Source organism: Micropterus dolomieu, linkage group LG18 (genome assembly GCF_021292245.1).
Source record: "Micropterus dolomieu isolate WLL.071019.BEF.003 ecotype Adirondacks linkage group LG18, ASM2129224v1, whole genome shotgun sequence".
Taxonomy (NCBI): domain Eukaryota; kingdom Metazoa; phylum Chordata; class Actinopteri; order Centrarchiformes; family Centrarchidae; genus Micropterus; species Micropterus dolomieu.
Genome location: NC_060167.1, coordinates 33,703,245 through 33,728,474, shown reverse-complemented (window position 1 = coordinate 33,728,474; position 25,230 = coordinate 33,703,245). Strand labels below are relative to the sequence as shown.

Sequence of the window (25,230 nt, the reverse complement as noted above, 5' to 3'; positions counted from 1 at the left end):
AGCAAGTAATTGGCATTTTTGACTTAAATGATTAATCAACTACCATGACTTTCAATTAATCAACTAATCATTTCATAACAAGGACTAGGTTATAGCATGTGTGACGTAGTGGTATAAATGTAGTGATGTAGTGACACATACGAAATGAAAACAGAGACAGTGTTGCAGATATTTGCACTTGTATATACAGTATGTGTTAATAGTATGCAGCCTCCATGTTTAACAAGATATGGTGGTTACCACACATAACTTTCAAAGATAAATTTCCACACCACCCCCAACACGCTCACTGCCACTAAATTTGCCACACAGCTGTCATGACAGCACTGGATTCCAAGAACCAATCTCTTATATTGCCTCATAGAACATGTATATTGAGTTTTTATAGGACAATATTAGTAGGCAAAATAATGCAAAACCTCTGAGACAGCTGACTTCTTTCCCGACAAGGCCAAAACACAGTAACTACTACTAATATTTGGTTTTTAGATTTTGTAAAAAAATATTTAAGTATAAAAATGTTTCATTTCTGTGAAAACAGCTTTTGAAATTTGCAGCAACTAGCTAAAACCTAAGCCAAACCACAGTACTCTGTGGTACTAGAAGTATGCATTGCTTAAACAATAGAGCGATATCAAGTTGTAGCTAGTGAGACTAGTAAGCTAGGCTTCTAAAGAAAAGAAAATAATTTTGTTTTTGATACATAACTAACTTTATTATCTTAGCTAGCTATTGTAAATTTGATGAAGAAAAACCCCATGCTAAACTACAGGAGTGTACACTCACTGGCCACTTTATTAGGTACACCTTGCTAGTACTGGATTGGGCCCCCTTTGCCTTCAGAATTGCTTTATTTCTTTGTGGCATACTTTTAAACAAGGTGTTGGAAACATTCCTCAGAGACTTTGGTCCATATTGACACGATAGCATGTTCCACCACAATCCAAAGGTGCTCTATTGGATTGAGATCTGGTGACTGTGGAGGCTATTGGAGTGCAGTGAACTCATTGTCATGTTCAAGAAACCAGTTTGAGATGATTTGAGCTTTATGACATGGTGCATTATCCTGCTGGAAGTGGCCATCAGAAGATGGTACACTGTGGTCATGAAGCGATGGACATGGTCCGCAACAATACTCAGGTAGGCTGTCGTGTTGAAACGATGCTCAATTGGTACTAAGGGCCCTGAAGTGTGGCAAGAAAATATCCCCACCACCATTACACCACTAATACCAGCCTGAACCGATAAAAGACAGGATGGATCCATGCTTTCATGCTGCAAATTCTGACTCTACCATCTGAATGTTGCAGCTGAAATCAAGACTCTTCAGACCAGGCAACTTCTTCCAATCTTCTATTGTCCAGTTTTGGTGAGCCTGTGTGAACTGTAGCCTCAGTTTCCTGTTCTTAGCTGACAGGAGTGGCCCACTGTGTGGTCTTCTGCTGCTGTAGCCCATCTGCTTCAAGGTTTGACATGTTGTGCGTTCAGAGATGGTATTCTGCATACCTTGGTTTTAACGAGTTGCTATTTGAGTTACTGTTACCTTTCTGTCATCTTGAACCCATTCTGCCCATTCTCCTCTGACCCCGGACATCAATAAGCCATTTTCGTCCACACAACTGTCTGACACCAACAACCACGCCACGTTCAAAGTCACTTTAATCGACTTTCTTTCCCATTCTGATGCTCAGTTCAGCATCTTGACCATGTCTACATGCCTAAATGCATTGAGTTGCTGCCATGTGATTGGCTGATTAGCTATTTGAGTTAACAAGCAATTGAACACGTACCTAATGAAGTGGGCATTGATTGTATCTATGTTCTTACGATCCTAACCCCCTTATGACTGGTGAACATCGGACCCTTTTTCATGTTCCCATTATGTGCCATATATATCTGGGGAACACAGGACCATGGCAACATAGGAACGAGCCCCTAAACTACTGCTAACACAACCCCTTCTCACTCTTAAGTCGTCACATATGGATGCACGGTCAAGACCTGTTGGCGTCACTTTCTTACGAAATAGGGAGCCCCTTAGCTTCATAGTTCAGTGCGTTTGGGAAAGCCCTATAGTGATACTTTTCAACGCTAAAGATAGATGCAGGATATTGAACAGAAAAGTTAAAGTAAGGAGGTGGTTGGGGTGGATGGTAGACCAGAGACTGGACTTTCAACCAGGAGATCAGTGTTTGATTTCCTGTGTGAAACAAAAAGTTACCATTTAATGCTTTTATTTAGGTTACGTAGGTAACGTAAGTTGCAACGTTACTTAACTTACGTAAATTAACTGATGTAAACCAAACCCATGCTCTTTTCCTAACTCCTCATTTAATTCAGGTCTCGACTGTAAATAATTCAAATAAATTATATTTTCTTAAAGGCATAATGAGTAGGATTTTATCGGTTGCAGTTTGTAAACAATGTAGAGAGAGCAGTGGTGTCATGAGCAGTGGTGGTCAAGCAAGCTAAAGAGCGGATGAAGAGAGGGAGCACACTGCAAAAACTAAAATCTTAGTAAGATTAATTATCTTAATTGAAGGCAAAATATACTTTTTTTTTGTCTGATAAGATATTTCTTCTTACCAGGTGGCTTTTATGTTATGTTAGTATTTCACTTGTTTCAAGTTTTTTTGGCCTTAAGTAGCAAGTGAAATATTCTTGTTCTGTTGGCAGATAATTTTGCTTTTTTTAAGTAATATTTCCCCCATTTTAATGCTTTTTTTTCTTGTTTTTGAGAGCTCAGTTTTTGCAGTGCAGCGTTAGCAAGAAGAAAGCAGCGAGTCACAGAAATAAAACGTGATTTTCTAGTTGTTTTACAACAGTTATGTTCTAAAGCAAAATAAACACACACCCCCACACTTCATCCTGTCTGTGTGTGCAGCTTGTTCAAACAGACACACAGTGGTATGTGTTGGCAGTTCATCCATGACACAGACAAAGAGCAGGCGAGAGAGACGGAGACAGCCATGTAACCTGCACACTACATTCGCCTGTGCACTGCCCACAGGTTGACACGCAGAAATGTCCCAAACACAGCAAGAATAATAAGAAAGTGCAGGCAGAGGACAGGGTCTTGGCTGACACAGAGACCTCAACACACTTCTAGTGGGTCGTAAGTGATGATTGTGAGGGATTATTTTTGTAGTAGTGAGTCTTAAAATTGTTTTTTAGGGAAATTCTATTCATTATACCTAATATCAAACTTAATGGCCAAGCAAACGAAAATAACACATTTTGTTGTCAATATTTCCGTTCCTCTGCATTCCGTCAAGATTATGACAGAGTGCAGTATCAGCAGTTTTTAGTTATTATGTAGGTTCTACTACAATGATTTTGGGGCGGAAATAATCAGCTTTCTATGTGTTTGCCAGAAAACATCCTACTGCTGTTTGCCTTTTTATGGCAGATCTGATCACAAGCTGTCCAGCTGGCAGTTGCCAACAGAAAAAATATTGCTTTACTAAACAGTCCACAGATGTAACTGTTTTACACTGGTTTACAGTACATGTACTAATGTGATGGAAAGCATTGCTGAACATAGTCGTATGAGTGCACAGGACAACAACCCTTCCCTGAATAAACAAAAATTATCAGTCACGACTCTCTTGAGAAAAAGGTGTCAGCTCATAACAAAATCCACTTTTATAATCAACCAGAAAAGGCTCAGACTAAAATCTGTTCACACTCCTACTGCTGGGAGATGGAACTATGATTCACACCAGCAGCAGGCACAATGTACAGTTGACTGGGCAAGCAGATAATTAGATCAGATGTTTTTCTGACCAGCACAGGAGCTTTTAGTGCTGACCTTAAAAGGGACATACCATTTACTGGGAACACAATGTCTTTTTTCGGAGCAGGACAACTCCCAATCCTCCAAATTATTGAGGTGGACAGACAGTTTTTAAAACTGGGTCCACAGCAGGCCATGATCTTTAAATTGTCAAAATGATCCCCAAAGTACTTACTGTCCACTGCAGTTGCTCTTCCCAAGTCTAGTTACAATAAAAGTGATGGGGATCAGGTGTCTACGCTTCAGAATTATTTTGTACAGGCATGATGAATTAAGTAAAATCTTTTAAACACAGACACATTTTTTTGTACTAATTTCTGTTGTCTTTAATAGTCGTTCCAAATAATCCTATTTCTTCGCACTATTATTTAATAACGTTCGACTGGAATACACGCCATCAGGCTACACTAGATGTCTATCTGATAATGCTGTAGCTAGACCTAAGAAAGTGATTCCATCAGCAGTTAATTTAATACCATGTAACATGTAATAACAGAGGAGTCTTTTGCTAACTTCAGTCCAAAATTGATCATCTTGTTGATAGCGCTGCAGGCTCACTGCGAATGGCGACTCTGTAACATAATAAAAGAATTGCAAAAATCAGGAACATACTGTCTAAAAATGATGCGGAAAAACTAGTCCACGCATTTTTTACTTCTAGGCTGGATTATTGCAATTCCTTATTATCAGGCTGCCAGAATAAGTCCCTTAAAACTATCAAGTAGATCCAGAATGCTTGTCATGTGTACTTACAAGAACACAGAAAAGAGATCCTATTTTTCCTGTTCTAGCTTCTCTGCACTGGCTGCCTGTAAAAGAATATAATTTAAAATCCTTCTACTCACCTACAAAGCCCTTAATGGTCGGGCACCATATTATCTGAAAAAACTCATAGTACCTTGCCACTACCTATGCCAGTAGAGCACTGCGCTCCCAGAATGCAGGGTTACTTGTGGTTCCTAGAGTCTCCAAAAGTAGACTAGGAGCCAGAGCGTTCAGCTATGAAGCTCCTCTCCTGTGGAACCAGGTTCCAGTTTGGGTTCAGGAGGCAGACACCATCTCCACATTTAAGAGTAAAACTTAAAACTTTCCTCTTTGATAAAGCTTATAGTTAGGGCTGGCTCAGGTGAGTCCTGAACCATCCCTTAGTTATGCTGCTATAGGCCTAGACTGCCGGGGGATTTGCCATGATGCACTGAGCTCCTCTCTCCTCCTCTCCTCCCATCTGTATGCATTCTTGTCCCATTCATGGTGGGAATTGTTGGGTCTCTGTTAATAATATTGCAAAGAGTATGGTCTAGACCTGCTCTATATGAAAAGTGCCATGAAATAACTACTGTTAAGAATTGGCGCTGTGTATTGTAAATAAAATTTACATGAATATGTAAGAGAAAGTGAAGTATGTGAACGTGGAAAATTATTTTGGCACAGTGACTGATTTCTGACATTCAACTGACAAAATACTAGGATTCAGTAAGCTCTGACGCTAACATTTCTTTCTTTCTTTTTTTTCGCAAATATCTTTATTGAATTTTAAACGTGTACAAAGAAACATAAAAAGGAAAAAACAAAAGACAAGGCCTCCCACCACCCTAGAACCCCATGCTCACTCTATCAGCAAAAATTATAGTTTACATGTCGCACTCTTTTACAAGGCGCAAGAAAGGCAACCACATATCTTCAAAATCCTCAAGTTTTCCTCTCGCAATGTAGGTCAGTTTCTCCAGTGCCAGGTTGCTAGACATTAGTTTAATCCAATGGTTTATCTTTGGTCTTTCTGTGTCCTTCCAGTTCAGAGCGATTACATGCCTGCAATAAGCAGAAACTAACAAGCTTCCTCTTTTTTGTAGTCCCTTTAAAACCATTAGGAAAAATGTGCAGTAAGCAGAGTTTACCGTCCACTGGCATGTTACAGATATTCCACTCTCCAAACCTCTGTACAGTCATGAGTGAACAGATTGTTTCTGTAGTTCCAACAACTTCAACAGAGTGAGACATCTTCTCACTGCTGATCAACACATTCTCACTCCCAACTCATCACATAGTTACGCTTGCCCCCTTGGCACTTTTAACGCCCTGTGTACCCCTTTAGCATAGTTTTTTGATAATTAGGGCTCCCCGGTCAACTTCGGAACAATAAATATGCAACATCCGGTTAAACTTTTAAAATAAACGACTTGTTATCGTTGCGAAACAGCGCCATTTTTATGTAGAAACGTCGCAATTTGGTTGGGTTTAGTCAACAAATGTATTTGGTTAGGTTTAGGAAAAGATCATGGTTTGGGCAAAAATAACTACATTACGTATGTCAGTTAACTTACATAACTTAAGAAACGTCTCTTGCATGTAACCTCCATCTATCCATCCATCCATCGTCAACCACTTATCCCGCGTACAGGGTCGCAGGGGGGGCTGGAGCCAATCCCAAGACGGGGTACCCCCTGGACAGGTTGTCAGTCCATCGCAGGGCCACACATAGACAAACCACCAGTCACGCTCACACTCACACCTAAGGAGGAATTTTAAGGTCACCAATCAACCTAGGGGCTGAGAATAGGTTGAGGTGATCGCATCATGTCAGTTTCAGGAGTCGCCCAGTTAAACTTTTATTCATAACATATCAGTAATTTAGGCTTATCAACCCAATAGTTTTGAACCAGAACCTCCAGTATGTGGATCAAGTAGCTCATGAAAAATAAGGTGCGTCAGTATTATTTGTTACACCTTTTATTTCAATATGCCAGATACATATTTAATCAATATTGCATATTTCTGCTGCTATGTATACACATACTGTACACTATACTACACATAGCATTGTGGCTATGTATTTTTACATCCAATACATCAAACATTTCTTTCAAAGAAAAAAAAAAAAGTCAATTTGATCTTATCTCATTTTCAGGTTGTAGTTTTTAGCTGTGTCCGATCAGACTCGGTATCAGCAGATACTCAATATTAAAGGACTCGGATCAGGTTTGGGGCAAAAATACCCCTTGATATTGACATCCGTACTACTAGTGGTCAAAAACTCTATAAGTTACCTTTAATTGCAGGTCTGTAACAGGGAGGGGGACTTTGGCTCCAGCATGAAATTCAGGTGCCGACATCCAGAATTGCACTGGACATAAATCATGAGGTCCAACATAAATGTGATTCCTAGAGATATGGGGCTATCTTTCATCCATTACACTTGCCATTTTAAAAACATCTGTAAAACTATTCTGATGACTACATAATAATTTTGCTGCCAGACAAAATAACTTCATATTTGACTTCATATCAGTTGAGCTAGGACTATGACAAAGACAAAATAATGGAAAACCCTTGATAAGCCAAAATATTTTGTCCACAGCCCTGATTATGACAGGGTGTATGGCACCTACAGTGCTTTCTCTCCTGTGACAGTTTCATCTCTAACTGGAACCACTGAGGGGCTTACAAAACAGGACCAGAGGCATGGCAATATTGGAAGCTGAGGGGAGTCGATGTGCTAAATGGAGCAGAGCTATAGTAGGATGTGTGGTCTGCAGTGGAAAACATTTCAGGTCAATATCATTTGCCTCAGTTCACAGAGTGAATCAAATCTGCTGCAACCGCACTCTTTAAATAAAAAAGATGCATCAGATGTATTTAGATGCTGTGGGTTTAAAACAAAAACAAAATCCAAAGACCATAAAAGCTAGAGTGAGTCAGCCCGTGTTTATTTTGTCAAACACTCGCATTGGGCCTTTAGTCAGTCCCAGCCTCCTGCAGCGATTTCAGCTTCACAAGTACACACCCACTCTACTTGGTCAGAGCTAAAAGTTCCTTGTTTGTTGGAGAACTCACCAGCATGTCAAAGCAATGAGCTGCCTGTAAGAGCAGAGGCTGATGGGAATGTCAGCCCATGAGAGGTGGAGGAAAATGGGATGAGTCAGGCGCCACGGGCCGGGTGCCGGCCTGCTACTGCCCACTGAGGTGTGTTCTAATCACTAGCTCCTTCCCTTCAGTCAGCCAGAGAAAAGGAGAGCCACAGTCAGATGTAGAGTCTGAATGCCTGGGGGACTGGGGGTGGGTGGAGGTGCCAGAAATAATTAAAGGAACCCTCCTTTAATCGTACCAAAAGCTTAGCATTTATGTAAGCTGGTTGTGGTTCAGGACTTGGTTGTGTTTAAGGGTTGACCTCGATATCTCTCAGTTAATACTGTATAGGTCACATGAATATGAAAGACTGGGACTATGAGGAAAGTGCTGCTTGGATATATACTGTTTCTGTCAACACTCTAATGCACCCATTATTATATTTCAAGTTATGAAAAAGCTCAGTAAATCACTCAAGAGCCTTCCAACTTCTTTTTTATCCTCCCTCAGTTCAAGAGTTCGCTGTGCTATTGATGACAGATGAATGGGACACATTCAAAGACTCAGACATGAAACCAAGAATCAATTCTTTATCTACCCAGTTGTTTGTGTCTGAGGCTTTGCCCTTTAGCACAGGTCCACAGATGAAGTGGGGGATCATGTATGGCTCTTGAACGACCCGCTGGGAGCACACTGTGGAGAAGTCAACCTTAAATCACATGGTCCAGCTTCAAACACTATAGGTTACTTTATATAAGCCCTGAACGTTCACACTGAATACACTTCAGATGACTCTGTAAGCTAAGGCACATATCCATAATGAGTTTTAAATTATAAGTCAACCCAAAGGAAAAAAAAAAAAAAAAGATAAAGAAAGAGTCCACAGTACTAAAGCACAGCGGTGCAGTGAGGTAAATGGTAACGTCTCTCATAATGACAATGCTGACATGTTGATGTTAAGCAAGTATAATGTTTAACATTTTAGTATGCGTTTGCTAATTAGCACAAAAAAAAGTACACCTGAGGCTAATAGGAAGGCTATTTGTTTTGCAAGCATATGGTCATAAACTAAAGTAACTGACATAATGGAATTTTGACCACATGTGATTTAAATCCATCCTAAGTGGAACATGAATATTTGTCCAAAATTTCCTAAAGTCCAATAAATAGAGATATTAAAATCTAGACCAAAGTGGTGGACCAACGGATGGATGCACGTACCAACATTCTCATCCCTAGAGCCATGCCAAAATCAGAGTCTGAGTTGATAGGTCATGTCAAAGTGCACTAACTGTACTGAAATGACTGAACACAAATTGATGTCCTAAAATAATGTTACCAATGTAGCAGATACAACCTATTTAAAAATCAATTTCTGAATGATTCTGTTTGCATAATGAACACTCTTGCAGTCAATTGGGAAGCCAAAATCAATGCTGGAAATGGACAATGGCCAGACTGTGAGAAGAAATGTACACACTATTTATAGCCTGAGAAATGCAGCAGTGGGTGACAAGCAAACAAAATTACCCCTACATTTCTGATCTAACCCTAAATTGGCATGAGGTTGGAAAGGAGAGAAAAAAAACAGTATTCAGTAAGTGGGTGCAGAGGCTTTGAGACTTTTAACATTTCAATTAGAGGGTACTTGCAGCCAGGAAAAAAGCCTTTGCATAAAGTTAATTACTGCATGTCATACAGGGATGGTCTATGGAGGTGACAACATGTAATTTGAGGATTTCACTTCATGCCATACATGTGCAGGCTGTGTCATCCGGATGTCTCTCCAGCTCCTTCACAATATCTGCCAACTCCAGTCCTGTAATTGGATTGACGCTCGGCTGTGATGTTGCTCTCTATAAAAGGCACAACTGCAAACCGGAAAGACACATCCTGAGAGAAACGTTCCTCGCGTGAAACCACAGAGACAAAACTACAGAATGTGTTCATTTTGTTTTATTTTTACCTCAGCTGACTCCAGACATGTTCTCACTTAAAGCAATGGATGGAGATGATGGGTCAGAGGGTTTTCAACACACTGGCATTCAGCAATATTTATATTAAAACATTTAAATTTGTGACCAACAACTGCTCCCTGCTGTGACAATGGTCATTCAAGCAATGACAATGACAATGGTGTCATTGCAAAATAGTCTTTGCACGCACACACACAAATTATAAAACTAATCAAAAGATCAGTTCCACATCTATCAAACTAAGATAGAAGAGGTAAGAAAAAGGAGCAACTACAGGCAAAGAAATAAATGCTTCTAATTGCTGCTGAAATTTTAAAGGGGCATTATGTAGTTTTCAGCGGCCACTAGTGGTACGGTTTTGAGATTGCAACCAGGTGTGTGCTCATACGCGTGCTCGCTTAAACTCATGAGCGGCATCAAGGCTAGTATAAACAAATCGCTCCACATTTGCTTTGTACCGTTACATCATTTCTTGCAGGCTAAATCAACACTTTGATATAATAAGGGTAGTACACAGGATAGTCACGTGGATCGCGTCAGCTCACCAGCAGTACCAACAGTAATGTGGAAATACATAACGTTACTTATTATATATTTCACAAGATAACGTTAGCAACTGCTTGCCGTTAGCCAGCAAGCTAACGTGACTCTCTCCGTGACTCCAGCCTTTCTGATGTTCACGGTTTCCACTCGACATGCTCTGTTTCTCGTTTGGCCTGACAGGCTTCATCACGTAAACCTTTATTGTTGTTTTGTATCCTTACGTGGAGTTTATGTTGGAGTCTGTGTTGTGCTGGGGGCTGGTTGTTTTGTGGTGTTAGTGGACTGCGTGTCGTTAGCGGCGGTGTTGTGGCTGTAGTCGGAGAGAGGCTCGGGAACGCGTATCTACTTCCCGACCCGGTGTCCTCACATTAAATGCAGAATAGTGGCTGATGCAAGCAACAGAGAAAACAGGCGTGTGCTTCATTTCTAAGTGAGGCTACAGCAACAAGGACTAAAAATTTGATTTATTAATAAGTGATTTCATTGCAATATTACAGTTGTTACTGTTAATGTGTTACAGCAGCAATTTTGGTTTACTCTGTATGCTGCTGTATTGTTTGGTTGAGGTTTTATATATAACACTTGTGCTATCTGTTAGTTAAAATAAAATGATAAAAATAAAATAATAATAAATATAAGGAAATGATAATTATAATAACAGAGCAGAGAGCAGCTCAGAGATTGGAAAATTTTTAATTTCAAAAAAAGTAGTTGTGATTTTGCAATAAAAGCGACACCTGATTGTTGCCACATTTTTCACACAGTTGTATGTGAGGGTTAACTCTGCCACAAAGCTATGCCTGTATAACTAAACCTCCAATGTGCACAGAAATGCTAATATAGAATACCTTCAAAATATTTGCTAATTCTCCTTTTGTATTGCTGTTGCCATCCCCAGCTTCTCCTGCATGGTCATAGCAGGTAGAAGGTAGCAAACAATGGATGAAAAAGGCGGCCCTTCTAAAAAGCAGCAGTGTTAAAAAAAGCAAGGTTTTCACAGTCCTAAGCTGAGGGTGCCTCACAAAAGCATGTAACAGAGGACAGAGATAAAGATGTGGATCATTGAAGTAAACTGTCTCCTGCTCCCTAGAAGAGCCCTGCAGCGGGTAGGGACGGTTCAACCACAGGGGAGTGGGGGAGAGAAAACGCAATCTCTCCATCAGCGGGGACTGTGGCAGAAAGAAGACAAGCTGGGCTGTGACGTAGATGGGCCATTGATTGTGGTTGCTGCTGCTGCTGCGGCATTTCGACGATGAGTGCTAAATTTAGAAACCGAGGATTCCCTCCTGCTATCCCAGGCCAGCTGCCTGCTCTCAGTCTGCTGCAGTACTCTTCAGTATATCAGTGAATGTGTTGCATCACAGCACGAATAAAAAGAGCACTATGCAATGATGTTTTGTAAGAATTAAATATAACATTTAGGGGCTATTTAAAATATTTGTTCTTACTCTTATCTTTGTTATTTATTTACTGCACTTTAATAACTATTTGAATCCTTCAATAACCTTATTTTCAGATTCCAAGAAAAAGGGGAATAGTGGGATTCATGCTTGGTCAGTTTGCATCACTGTAGTACATTCTTGTATGTTTTACAGGATGTTGTTACATTGTCAGGTCTTTTCACTTTTCCTTCCCCATATTGTTTCAAAAAAAGGATTAAAGCAAGAGAATAGTTGAATACCAGCTGTAGGTGGAAGTAGTAGTATTGGCGCTTAAGCAGCTTTGCCAATAAATCTTTCCAGACACTTGAAAATATAGTCTTAAAATGCCAATAAAATAAAAGTTATAATCTACAAAACATCTACACTGCTCCAACAACAAACTTCAAAATGGAAATCAAGTCACAAATCTGTGTTTTATGAAATCGATTTTACTTTAAATGTAAATTAAATTCTCATGTTTTGATCGCAGTACTGCTGTGTTCCATTTAACACAACTCATTAACTATGACAAGGCTCCCTTCAGCTTTTGTTGTTGCTGTGCCAGCTGCCAGGAGAGGCATGTCCTCTGGCAGACCATGAGGTCAGATGGACAGAGACGCCGGGACACGGTGCCATCATCCCAAACAATGGCATGCCTCAGCTGTCCACAGCTCAGACTCAGTTCAAGTCGACAACTTATTGACCAGCCAGTCCTGCTGTCAGTCACAGTCAGAGCTGAGCACTGCGTCATCTGAGCGGCGCAAGGCCAAAAACACAGCGTCTAGCACAGTACCTGGCCCCATGGTGACAATCATACAAAAGGTTTCACTCTTAGCATGGGACTCTTGTTGCAAAGAATGGTGTACTTATTTACTGAAAACTTAAGCCAGTTCCTCTGTGTGCCAGAAGCATTTCAGTGAAAGCCAAACCTAGAAAACTCTTTTTGTAAATAGGGAAAATATGCCTTGTCTAGCTGTCTGTTAAAAGTGTACTGAATTAATTTACAAAGTTTGTGTTTTGTAAATTAGAACCTTGCTTTAGTTTTCTATGTGACTTTCTGTTGTGTAACCTCACATTTTAATGTCTGATTCAAACTGGTTCTGTTTTACATGAAAACAATCCCTATTGCAGTTGTGAAGTAGGATTAGGTTTTCTCCATCTTGCATGCTAATTGCTGCTGTTTTTTTTGCACTGCACTTTACAGAGACCACCGGAAGTGATGAAACCATCTCCTCCAGTGTGATGTCTCCTAGTTGGAATTTTTTTTTTTGTAGGTGGCTCTTTTTTGTTCCCCTGTCACTGCTAATGCTAAGAATCTAATTCTTTTGCTACTAAGAACATAAAACACTGTGTGTCATGGGATGTTTCCGGAGAAGAAGCTACAAAACACCTGAAACAGATCGAACTGGATATTGATTGGTTGGCTGGATTGATTGTTAATTAAACTACAGTGTCTGCATATGGTGATGAAGCAACACGTTATCAAGTGTAATAGTGCGGCTTATTGATGTGTTCTTAATCTTTTCAACAACAGTAAGATATATCAGGATTTGGACACACACACAATCAATCAGTTGTTGGTTTTGGTATTCTCATGGGGTTTGTAGTCAATAAAAAGAACACACAATATTGTGTGTCTAATGACCACAGTCTATCTCAATAAATAATGTCATATATTTCTAACTGATCTCTCATTAGTGGAATTTGGCATGGTTGCTCTAGTCAGAGAGTCAATCACTGCAGTAATGAAGCACACAGTGAACTGTATGACCAGCAAGGAACACAACAGGCCTGCTGCTCTGACCTCTGTCCTCAACCAGCACTGTGTGCATACTGTCCATTGTCACACTTCCCCCTTATGACACATAATTGATCACTTCCTGTTTTTATTATGCAAGAGCAATCAGGAGTTCAGTTTACATAAGCAGTTTGTAGTGTTTGGGATATAGCGTTGCCGCATTATAATCTCCCCTGCAGACTACAGGCTCCCAGCATCCTCTGGCATGTACAGAAGTTTAGTAATTAAGTTCATGCTGCATATTGCTATTCCACAATTACCTGCTGGAATTTGTCCATGTGAACACAAAGAAGCACACATGGAACAAAGTGTGTTTGGAGCAGCCTTGGCTGATGATAACGTCACATATATCAGCCACGCAAAGCTACTCAGCTATCCAGATTGACACGTAGCTGTGAAATGGGTGAGGAAATAGGAAAAAGGCACATGGAGAAGCGTGGTGCCAGGCTTAAAGAAGCTCATAAGCAGCATTATTTAGCCTTTCTGAATACCACAATGCCTTACTCATCTCTCACAGTTAAATTAGAAAGCGGGGAGCACCAGGCTTAGCTGTAAATGAATTAAGCTTCATCAAACACTCTCTGTTCCCCTATCAGTGTGGTCTGACATCTCATCATCTTTCTAGTCAGCTGCTTTGACCTGTGATGGTACTGAGTAGGTAATGAAACCACACCCAAGATACACAGGGGTTCAATTTCCCTGGAGCTCGCTGACTCCAACAGTGGCCTTTATGCTGCAAAAATTATGTAATGACGATTATACTGTGTATTATTATTATCCATCCATCGTCAACCGCTTATCCTGCTTACAGGGTTGCGGGGGGCTGGAGGCAATCCCAGCTGACATCGGGCGAAAGGCGGGGTACACCCTGGACAGGGGGCCACACATAGACAAGGCACACGCACACCTAAGGATAATTTAGAGTCACCAAACAACATAGTCTGCATGTCTTTAGACAGTGGGAGGAAGCCGGAGCACCCGGAGAGAACCCACGCAGACACGAGGAGAACATGCAAACTCCACACAGAAAGGCCGTGACGACCGGGGTTCAAACCCCTGACCTTCTTGTTGTGAGGCCACAGCGCTAACCACCGCACCACTGTGTGTTGTTGTTGTTATTATTATTATTATTATGTACTTTTTCTACAGGAATATTATTTCAGATATAAAAAAATCAGTTGTTACTTTAGCTGGTGCCCAGAAAATATACAAAAACTATGTGCAATTTACATCCACAAATGTAGTTTCCCTTTAACTGATTCTCATCCTTCATCTTATTCTGAACAATTCTATACAACTAAAGGCAAAAATTGCTATTGCAGAGATGTAATAAAGATGCTTTAAAGCCTGTGGTGTGCCACTGGAGTAGTTTGGGTATTTATTATATTAAATACATTTTATAATAAATATGTTTTATTATAATAAATACATTAAAATAAATAAATAAAAACATTTGCATTTAAATAAAAAATATTAAACAAACATTACATTTGCCAATTAATGATTATATATAATCTTTAAATGATGACTTAAAAAAATAAGCAGCTTTATGTATTAAATCATTACAACTTTAGAACCTTATCTTGAAAATGCTTTACAGCATGCAGTGCTGGAAAGTAAACACATTACACACAAAATATTAGTAACTGTACTGTAGTGCTCGCTTTCCTTTGCTTGATGAAGCTCATGAGGAGTGCAGCAACAATGCCAGCCACTGCATCTGTTTGCATGGTCTCCAGACTTGTGGGATCACACCACATGGATGAGGAAGGTAACGGCTCTCAATACTGAGTCTCATGTAGAGAAGCGCTTGAACCGGTCTGTGGTGAAATGTTGCCCTTGAACTTGTTTATGGGAGCTTGACACATCAGGCCGCACGTCAGCATCAAGTTCAGGGTTGATGAGTTCAAAGAACTCGGGTTCCTCCGGTAAGTCTTTGTTTGGTCTGTTGAGGAAGGCTGGCCCGCTGAATGTTGTTTTTGCAGGATGGGATACAGAGACAGAGATGTATCTGCTGGACTATTGTGCTCCTACACATAAAAGCACTTTACTTCATTATGTATGTATCCAAGGACTATACTGCTAACGCAATAAAACTTAACTGCGTCCATCTTAAGGTCAATCTCATCAAGTTTGAGCTCCGCCTCTCTGCTGCAAGGACTGCAGCACAAAGCTCAAGCCTAGGTATGGTAGGTTCACACAGAGCTGGCTTTCCCTAGGACAAAGCTGACGTTGCTGGTTCCTACTTTACCAGTGACCCGGAAGTAAGCCACTGCCTGGATATCCTTGGTAAAGGCATCCAAAGAGAGATACAGTTCCAGGTTACTTGCTTTAGAAAGGGCATCTGGTGAGTAGGGGTGTGGAATTTGCAGCTGCTTCAAGTCCTGAAGTGAATGTCGCCAGGTTACCAATTCACTCTGTTTCTCCTCTGGGAGTGGAGGATCCCAACTGGATGCGCCACTGATGATTGCTCGGGTCATCCAACATGACATAAATATTGACAGTCCCTGCCCCTTGTGAAGACATATTTTAAAGACATTGCTGGCTGTCTCTCACCGCAAATCTCAGTGCAGTGTGAGGTGACGTAGGTGCAGATGTAAGTTCTCCTCCTTCCTCGCTGTGCTCTGGTGCCAAGGTCGGAGTCTTATGTGCCTGAGATGCTGGATCACTGTGCATGGCCATGATATGGCGTTCACGCTCACATTTGCTGCATTTGACTGTGACCTTACAGTCCTTAGCTAAATGAGAGATTGAAGCACAACACCGGTAGCATATCCTCTTTTTGTAAAAGATGGCTTTTCTCATCAAGTGGTTTTGCTTTGAATCCACAACACTGCCATAATGGGTGTGGTTTGTGACAGATTGGGAAGATTTTACCTGGATTCTCATCTTGTTTTGATTGGATGTTCTTGTTGAGTTGAGAGTCTGGGTGTAATGTTTAGCCCCATGGTGGAAGGAGGAGACATGGACATGGAATTCTTCACCTGGTGCTTCAATTTATTGTTTCACCAGATACGTGGAAAGTGCAGTTGTGCAAGTGAATTATTGCAAAAATATATATCAAAAATTAACAAAAACAAACAATGAGGAAACTAAGTATAAACTATTCAAATTATTGAATATTAACTGATACACACTGATATTAAATGACTCCACACTCCATCACTTCTTGTTTGCCCCTTCGGCCAAAAGCAGTGTCTAGGAATAACGACCCAAGTAGCTTCAGTCTGCAAATGAGGATGGTTACATACCTGGGTTGTTCTGTTGCTAATGTGGGGCAGAACAATGTTGTCTATCCCATTCTTATTTAGATCAGTATTATTTTTTACACCGACATTTACTCAACTGGTTGTTTCCTCAGCGTCACAATTTAAATCTCTACTGTGATCGGACACTAGGACCTTGAGGGAGGCTGCAGTGCTTCTCTGCCGAGCAATGTTAGACACCGACACGCACAGGTGAAAGGAAGAAGGATGATTGATTCCACCTATTGAGTGATACATAGTGAAATTGTAAGTTGTTGTAAATATCTTAATGAATTGCTTAAATTAATCCCCAAAAGTCGGTACTAGGGGACGACAAGCGATTTTCGTGCAAAATGCCGAATGGGAAATTCATGGACGATCCTATTATTTTGTCACCCTATCCATGCCACACACCTCTGTGAAGCTAGGAGGCTCAGCTAGATTCTCAAACCAACCATTTTTATCCATACCAAACACACATCAAACACCAAGCATCTAAATGAGCTTATATCACAACATTAATCGCTCTGTAAACACTGTACATGCCTGCAGTTATTGCCATCCAAACATCTCATCATAACAGAGCAGTCCGACCACTCTAAAGAAAGTTCAGCTCCAGCTCTGATCAACTGTGTAACTCATATCACTCAAATCACCAAACTCACAGTGTTATTAGCTGGATAACAATAACAACAAATGCACCAATATACATACAGTTACAACCACTGACTTACTTTTGTTGTTTTCGCTGTTATCCATCCAAAAATAGCTGAGTTGTTGACAAAAATGCTTCGGCGATGCCATCTTGTTATTGCGCAATACGTCTGAGCTTTTACACTTACTATAGGATGTTCTGTTCTCAAGTTGTTCGCCTGTAAAGCATGGGAGTTCTTTCGGGCATAGGAATGTTGATGAATATTCACTGTTATATTGCAATATTTCAATGTTTTGGAAGCTTTATGTTATTTGGAATGTGGTTGTATGGGCAGAAATAGTGTTTTGAAGAAAACTCCCAATAAAAGTGAACATATAAACAGTAAATATGGCCACAACATGGATATTCGCCTGGTATATATTTGAAAAATTTATATTAACTAACTGCATATTGCTTTCTTTTCATCATTTTACAGTTACAGTTGTATTCCAGGTGTATTAGAAGATATTCAGTTGCATTATAATCTGCAGGATGATTGTTTTGATGGTGATATTGCTATTAAAATATAGATTTTATACCAGCTAGGGAAGGTCGTGTCGCAGACACTGATTAGCGTCGCCAGTAGCGCCGAACGTGTGTTAACGTTTCACCCACACACGCCGTCATGCAGACTCTGTGCAGACTAGTCCCAGCTCTCAGTGAGTGAACACGGCAGCTGGACAGGGACAGAGTAAAGCCCCCCAGACTGACAAAGTCCAGTTTGACCACTGGGAATACAGCAACGTTACCGAGATGGTTTTCTTGCCAGGTTTGGCTCTTGGCACCCCGGGGCTGAGTAAGCTAATAGAACCGCTAGCAGCATGGGTAACTGACCAAGCTAACCAGCCACAGATACAGGCAGATCTGTGCTACAGTTAATGGTTATGCCAAAAGTAAAGCTAACTATATCCATCAAGATGCTCTGTGTAAGTCATCTCAGTACTGGATTCCCTGTTGGTCTTTGAGGCTGTGTTCGGCCCTTTTCATGCTGTGTTCACTGGGAGGCTGCTGAGCGAATTGCCGGCTCGCCCAGTGCCGTTCCGGTTCACAATCATCAGGCGCTGCACCCCGCCATCATTCCCTGCTGCCCCCCCCGCCCCTGTCCTGAAAACCTCCGGTGCTTGGGTAAAGGTGTAAACACCACAGTCTACGGTAAACACAAATACTCCCAGTGCTCCGAGCTCCCAGTAAGGGCAGAGTGAGCTAATCTGACCAATGCTTTCACAGCTAACTGAGCTAATAACAGCAGCTGGCTGTTAACTAACTTTAACAACAAGTAAAGCTATCTGTCCATCAGGAAACTGTGAATCAGAGAGTTGAGGCAGAGCAGCAGGGGACATCAGAGAGAAAACTAGAAAATTTCTCCATCAAACATGATCCAGTTTCACCAAAATCAGTGAAAAAAGTTATTTTTGTACAGTATTCAAATCACTGTGCTTCAGCAGCATTATATTGGGAAATCTTTGCATTGGACGCTAATACAAGTACAGAATGAGTCAACATTTTAAAATGGTTTTCCAAATGACAAACTCTTAAATGTCATCACGAATACCTATAAAACAACGTTTTTTGTCATTGATGCGCCAGATACTGCCATAGTGGTGACCAAAAGTAACTAGAAGTAATCAGATTACATTACTTTTATTTTGTAGTACTTCGATTACGTTACTGATTACATTTTTGAACAAGTAATTAGTAATTGTACTGGATTACATTTTTAAAGTAACCCTCCAAACTCTGGCTATAGGTTTGTATATGCATCTAGGCTTAATAGTTGAGGAGTTATTCCTGACTGATTTTGGGTTAGCTAGCGTGAATGGCTTTAATATTAACAATATCTTTAGTTTTTCAAAACAATATCAGTCCCAATAGAATGTTGTTGTCATTGAAAACTAAATGTCAAAGTGTCCCTGTTAATGCTATTGTACCTGTATATCCTTCAATTCATTGACCAGATGGGTATTGAAAGAGAGAAGCAGGAGATTGGCAGGGCAGCTGATTCTGAGGGAGCCAGTGTGATTGAGGTCAGTACAGGACCAGGTCTACAGGTCTAAGGAAATGTGGGGTGTTTTGTTTTCTTCTAACAATAGGCATTTGTTAGCAGGTTTACGCACCAAGGCATAGCTTAAATTAAATTAGTTCATGATATTTATTATACATGCTATATTCTGACCAACTTAACTTTCTACATTCATTGGCTGTAATAAATTAAATAAATAGGATGTTGCCTAAAGGGGCTAGGATATACATGAGCATTTGCCCAGAGATATACACACTGCAAAATATAATAAAATGACAGCAACCATACATATATGCATCAATACATATAGTAATTGTTTCTCCAAATCTTTTACTCCTTCAAGTTATTAGATTCAAACAGTAGCTATTTTAAACAGGATCCTTATTAACAGATTACATTATAAAATATTATTGTAAGTAATAATATTGTATGTAAGACAAATTACAGAGCAAAATCAAACTGTGACTGAACCAATCTACATTGCAGAAACAGTAATTAGTGTAATTAAATAGCATTCTTTGGACCTGGAATTTATGGAAAGAGGAATTAGATATGGTTTTATTTAATCACACATTTACATGGGCAAACAGATAGCATTTAAGTCATAATCTACAGAAGAACTCAGCAGCAGCAGTCTGACCTAAGAAAATTCCCCCCATGCAGCTTTGATGTGTCTAAAAGCTAACATTACGGTAACTTTTGTAAACAGAGGAGAAATGGAAGAAGAGAATATTTTAACATCTTGTCTTCTTCACTGGTTGTTGACATAAGTGTAGTTCTAATCCATCAACAAAAGATGCAACTGCAAAGATTTTGCAAGTGCAAGTTACGCATTGCCTGGGGGCCAAGCCCTCCCTGTCTTTCAATCCAAGTGAAGTCCCTGCTAATGCCTGTTTTGTAGTAGACAAAAGGCATTGCCAATAGCAACATAGAATGTTTATCTAAATGTTAATAGCACAAAGATGAAAAAAATGCATTCCCTATAGGGCCAAATTTTACTCACTGGCGCTTAGGTATAAATGGCCATTTTTTAAATCTGTCTTTAACAGTTTTTAACAATAGGGGGAGCTACATAACACACTTTTAGGAAAAGACAGTATTTTATTCAAACAAAGTTACATACAGTGGGGGAAATAAGTATTGAACAAGTCAACATTTTTTCCAGTAAACATATTTCCAACGTGAAGGTTTCACTAGACTTTGGTATTAACTCAAGAAATCCACACATATGAAGAAATCCAAACATTAAAGACCACAAATAATTATGTTCAATAGGGAAAAAGTATTGAACACGCTTAGAGAAAGCAGGTCTCCAAGGCAAGGTAAGGCAAGGAACCAGCTGAAATCCATCAATAGTTATTATACCTCCAATCAGTAAAGTAATAAAGTAAAGTAATACCAGCTGGGTTAGTAATTTGATGGTTTACAAAAAGGCTTTTTCTGATGATGGGTAAAAGTAAGAGCTTTCCCAAGACCTTCGCAACCTTATTGTTGTGAAATACTGTATATTGATGGAGTTGGATACAGACGTATTTCACATTTGTGGAAAGAGCTAAAGACCAAGGTTCACAAGAGTGACCCCCGGAATCTTCAAGATTTAAAGACATTATGTTAAAAAGAATGGGCCAAAATTACACCTGAATACTGCGGCCGATTAATTTCTTTTTACAGGAGGCGTTTGGAACCTGTAATTTTTAAAGTATGTAAGTATTAATAAATTTAAGTTGCCGTGCTCAATACTTTTTCCCTGTGTCATTCCACTTTATTACACAGAACTTTATTTATGGTCTTCAATGTTTGGATTTCTTTATATGTGTGGATTGCTTGAGTTAATACCAAAGTGTGGTGAAACTTTCAAGTGAATAGCCCCATTGGAAATATGTTTAGTGAACAAAATGTTGATGTGTTCAATAGTTTTTTCCTCCACTGTACAATCAAAAGACAGATGCGGACCCCTTACAAGTACCTCAAAGCTCTCAGCTGGCCCCAGCCCACCAAAAAGACTTGGTAGAAGTGAGCAGTCAGTTCAGGGATTCTTTAATAAAGGACACTTTGTTTCATCTAAATTGTCTCCGGGTCTCCTGTTTTATTGTAGCCTGACATCGCCAGATTAATTTGCATTTGTGAATTAGTCTGGAACCTCTCAGTTCCTTTTCAATTTCCAAAGGGCATTCCTTTCCCATAAATTCTATAATTAAAAAACACTTTGTCTGCGTTCAGACTGCAGGTAATAGTGGCCCCAATTGTTTTCTCATGTGACTCAGACAGTGTGAACAGCCCAAGTCACATGGAATCTGATCTTTTTCAGTTTGGTTTTGGGCCACTTTCATATGTGGTCCAAATCAGGTCAGATATTTTGAAATGTGACCTGAGTCTGGACGGTCAGATTGGAGCCGAGGTGAACAAAGCCATTATTTAACATTTGGCTCTTTCTTCTCTACGTCGTTATCATCTGCTCAAAAATTCCCTTTCTCCCACCTGAAATCCAACGTGCATGCTACTTGTCCAAGCGGAAACGAGAGAGAGAGAGAGAGAGAGAGAGAAGGGCGGGGGGGGGTTAGAGAGAGAGGTGGGGACAGATTTGCGGGGCATATGCATTGTACAGCACCAGAAACAGTAGCCTAATGAATGCCAAGGACAGAAAGTTGTGAACATTTGTCATAATTCGTTAAAACATCGTTTTCTTCTGTGCACCTGGGTCACCTGCAGGCCTCGGACAGTTCACATTTCAGTCTGATATGAGCCACATTTAAAATATAATGGGAACTCTCAATAAAAAAAAAATCGTAATTGCCCATTAAGGCCTGTAGTGTGAACGTAGCCTTTGTATCACATGAACTGTCTCCAGGTCCCCTATGTTACTGTACCCTGGCATTGCCAGACTAAATCATATTTGTGTATTTGTGAATTAGTCTGGAACCTCTAAGCTTATTTTCGATTTCCAAGTGGCATTATCAATGGGTAGAGACCAAAATGCCACTGGATGAAATTGGAGAGACTTAAAACCAATCAGAGCAAAGAAACGTGTGATTTAGCATAGTTGGTAAATTAAACATACCAAATCTTGTCATTAGTACGGCAAACACATCTTTCAAATACCTCACATACTACAGAACTTTGATGTACTATTGATGTAGTTCTCTAACTTTCTCACATGTCTAGACCAGCCCTCGAGGTTGACCAGAGAGCGGTTGTTTGGTCCGCACCAGATATCAAGTTTGGCGTTCACACCGATCTTTAGAGAAAATATACCTTTAAGTTCGATTAATACTGACAAGATAACAGATTCAACAGAAACAGCTCCAGCAGCAGCAGCAGCAGCAACAATATTGGTTGTTTATGAAAATGTCTTAACAGTGCTCCTCTGTCAGTCATAATATCAAACTTGTCCCATATTAAATAAACGTAATGTGACTGACCCGATTAGAACCAGGTCTCTGAATGGGAGGGGGGCAATAAGTAACTGCCAGAGCAAATAAAACATGAGCTTGCAGACTCGTCTGGATCACCACAAGGTCTGGATGTCTGTCCGTCCGGAATGGTGGTCATACCCTTCAAAAGAGTTGCATAAACTGACCAAGGAGCACTGAAGCTTTTGTCACCCATCTGCATATCATAATGCGCTCATGCCAGATCTCTGATATACTCTGTTTTAATATATTACATGATGAAGTTATAATGTGTTTATAACATTCTTATGATGTAAATAGGCATATAAACAGATGTTACCAGATGCAAATGTGATGACGTCTGTCCAGTCTCTTTTCTAACAAGCTGAATTCCGGCCAATTATTTTGTGCCTTTAAAGTAATGATGCATTTAAAAATGCTAATTAGAAGTTTACAGTTTGTTTGTCGCTTACCGTAGGGAGGCGGCAGGACAGGACGCCGACACCAATGTGTTACACTACACACCCCTTTTGCTTACAGAATGCTGGCATGCTATCTAAAATCACACATTGTTTGGTTAAGTGTAAAATAGCAAAGCCAGCATAATGACGGGTCTTCTTTATGGCAGGTTTGTGCGGTCTCTGTTTAAAAAAGGACTTGGGAAGAATAGCTTCTGTTTCAACCAACATTGCCAGATGAAAGCAGGTCAACCTCAAATTAAAGTAGGAGCATTTGGGACACAGTATGACATTCAAGTCTCGTTTAGTAAGTCCAAACAATAAACTTGGTGTTGTTTCAGAGAGGAGTGAACCCTCCTCTTCACACTGAGCACTGTAGAAGCCTACCAGCACACGCTGCCACTGTATTATTCACTCAAACAAACCTGATTTGAATGTTAATCCTATTAAAGTCACCATAATAACAGCCTATGGCCTTTTACATAACACAACAAATGCGATTATGTTTTGTGTTGCATTCCTCCTCTGCCTTTCAGAAAATCCTGTTCCACACTCCAAAAACCAGACCACTTGACCCAGAAAAGGCTCCATCCAAAGAAAGAAACCACAATAAAACACAACCTTTACGCAGAGTCATGATAACATGTTCTGCAATTTACTATTCATTACTAGAGGCTGAAAGCAACATGTCATCAAGATCACAGGATGCACTGTGAGAGACGGGCTGCTCCACTGACACTGTTAACGTAAACTGTCAATTATTTTAAATAGGGTACCAATAAATAATGAACATACAAAGCATTGCTAGAACTTTTCAACTTATGATAAGGTCGACTTTTCTGTATTATACATTCTTTACTCTAATATTCTAATATTTTGAGATATGGATTTTTGATTTCCATGAGCTGTAAGCCATAAAACACAACAAAAAATTAAATTTTTCTGAGATGGACCTCTAGATGGCATTGCCCTGGCCTGCCGCACCCCCATTAGGTATCTTGGAGTTATCATTGATCAAGATATGCAGGTATGCTGGTCTCCAAACCACGTTTTGTCAAGAAAACACGTAAAATGTTAAACAGGAAATGATGCAAACCGACACACAAAACAGCTGTTGTTTGTTATTATAAGATAGCAATTATAAAGACCAAGAATATGGATGAAAGAATGGATTCGCACACACAGGTAGCAGGGATTGTCTGTGCTACAGAAAGAGCTGGAGGGGAGTAGAAAGGTGAGCCGATAGCTCGCTGAGATCACAGTCTGACGGTTGCCGAGCTCGCTGACTGGCAAATCGAGCTTAAAAACGTGTAGCGTGAACTAGGCTTTAGTTACGCTGCTACAGGCCTAGACTGCTGGTGGACTTCCCATAAGCCATTGAGCACCTCTGGGTTTACCCTCCCTTGCATCTCTGCACATCAAAATATATTTCAAGTTAACATTTCAAACTTCTTGCAGCTTTGCGGTGACCATTTACATTGAAAGCTGTTATGACATGTTTAATGACTGAGAATTTGTTAGGGGATGGTGGAAGGGGAATGACAAGCAGCCAAAGTGTACACAACTGTGATGCTGGGTGATGAAACAGACAAACAGGCAAATGGGGGTGGGCAGTCTGATCTTTGTTCGCACAGAGCGACTCACTTGGCCAGCTTCATCTCTATCTGCTGCCGGATTTCCTGCCGCTCCTGGTCGCTGCGTACAGGGAAGATGTTGCGGTCCTCCAGCTCCTGCTTGCTGGGCCGGTTCCGAAGCTTCACAGCCAGCAGCTCCTTCCTCATCCTGCGTGGGAGGGTCCCTGTTGTTGTTCAGCACAAATTAAGGTCAATAATGGTTTTTGAGCTGCCAAACATAGTTTCCCAGCTAAACCTGCTCAACTGATGTTAATCACCACACAGCGTTCTTTTGTGCTTTCTCGTAAGATCTAATACCTTATTAATTAAATAAGTCTACAAACCCATTTCAACATGTTAACGTGAGCAATTAGTTTTAGATTTAGAACTTACTTTTATAATGTATTTAATGTTATTTAAGTATCAGTATAAAA

The 25,230-nt window shown here is 40.2% G+C and overlaps 1 protein-coding gene across 1 annotated transcript in view; it reads right to left on the bottom strand.

Annotated features, from left to right (window-relative positions):
- Nucleotides 1–24,976, bottom strand: part of LOC123956867 (phosphatase and actin regulator 3-like) — a 34,772-nt gene extending 9,796 nt beyond the window's left edge. The window contains exon 1 of the mRNA XM_046029360.1: nucleotides 24,828–24,976. Within this exon, the coding sequence (XP_045885316.1) occupies nucleotides 24,828–24,964 (137 nt within the window). The 5' untranslated portion in view covers nucleotides 24,965–24,976. The remainder of the gene's footprint in view (nucleotides 1–24,827) is intronic.
- Between the last annotated feature and the right edge of the window lie 254 nt (nucleotides 24,977–25,230).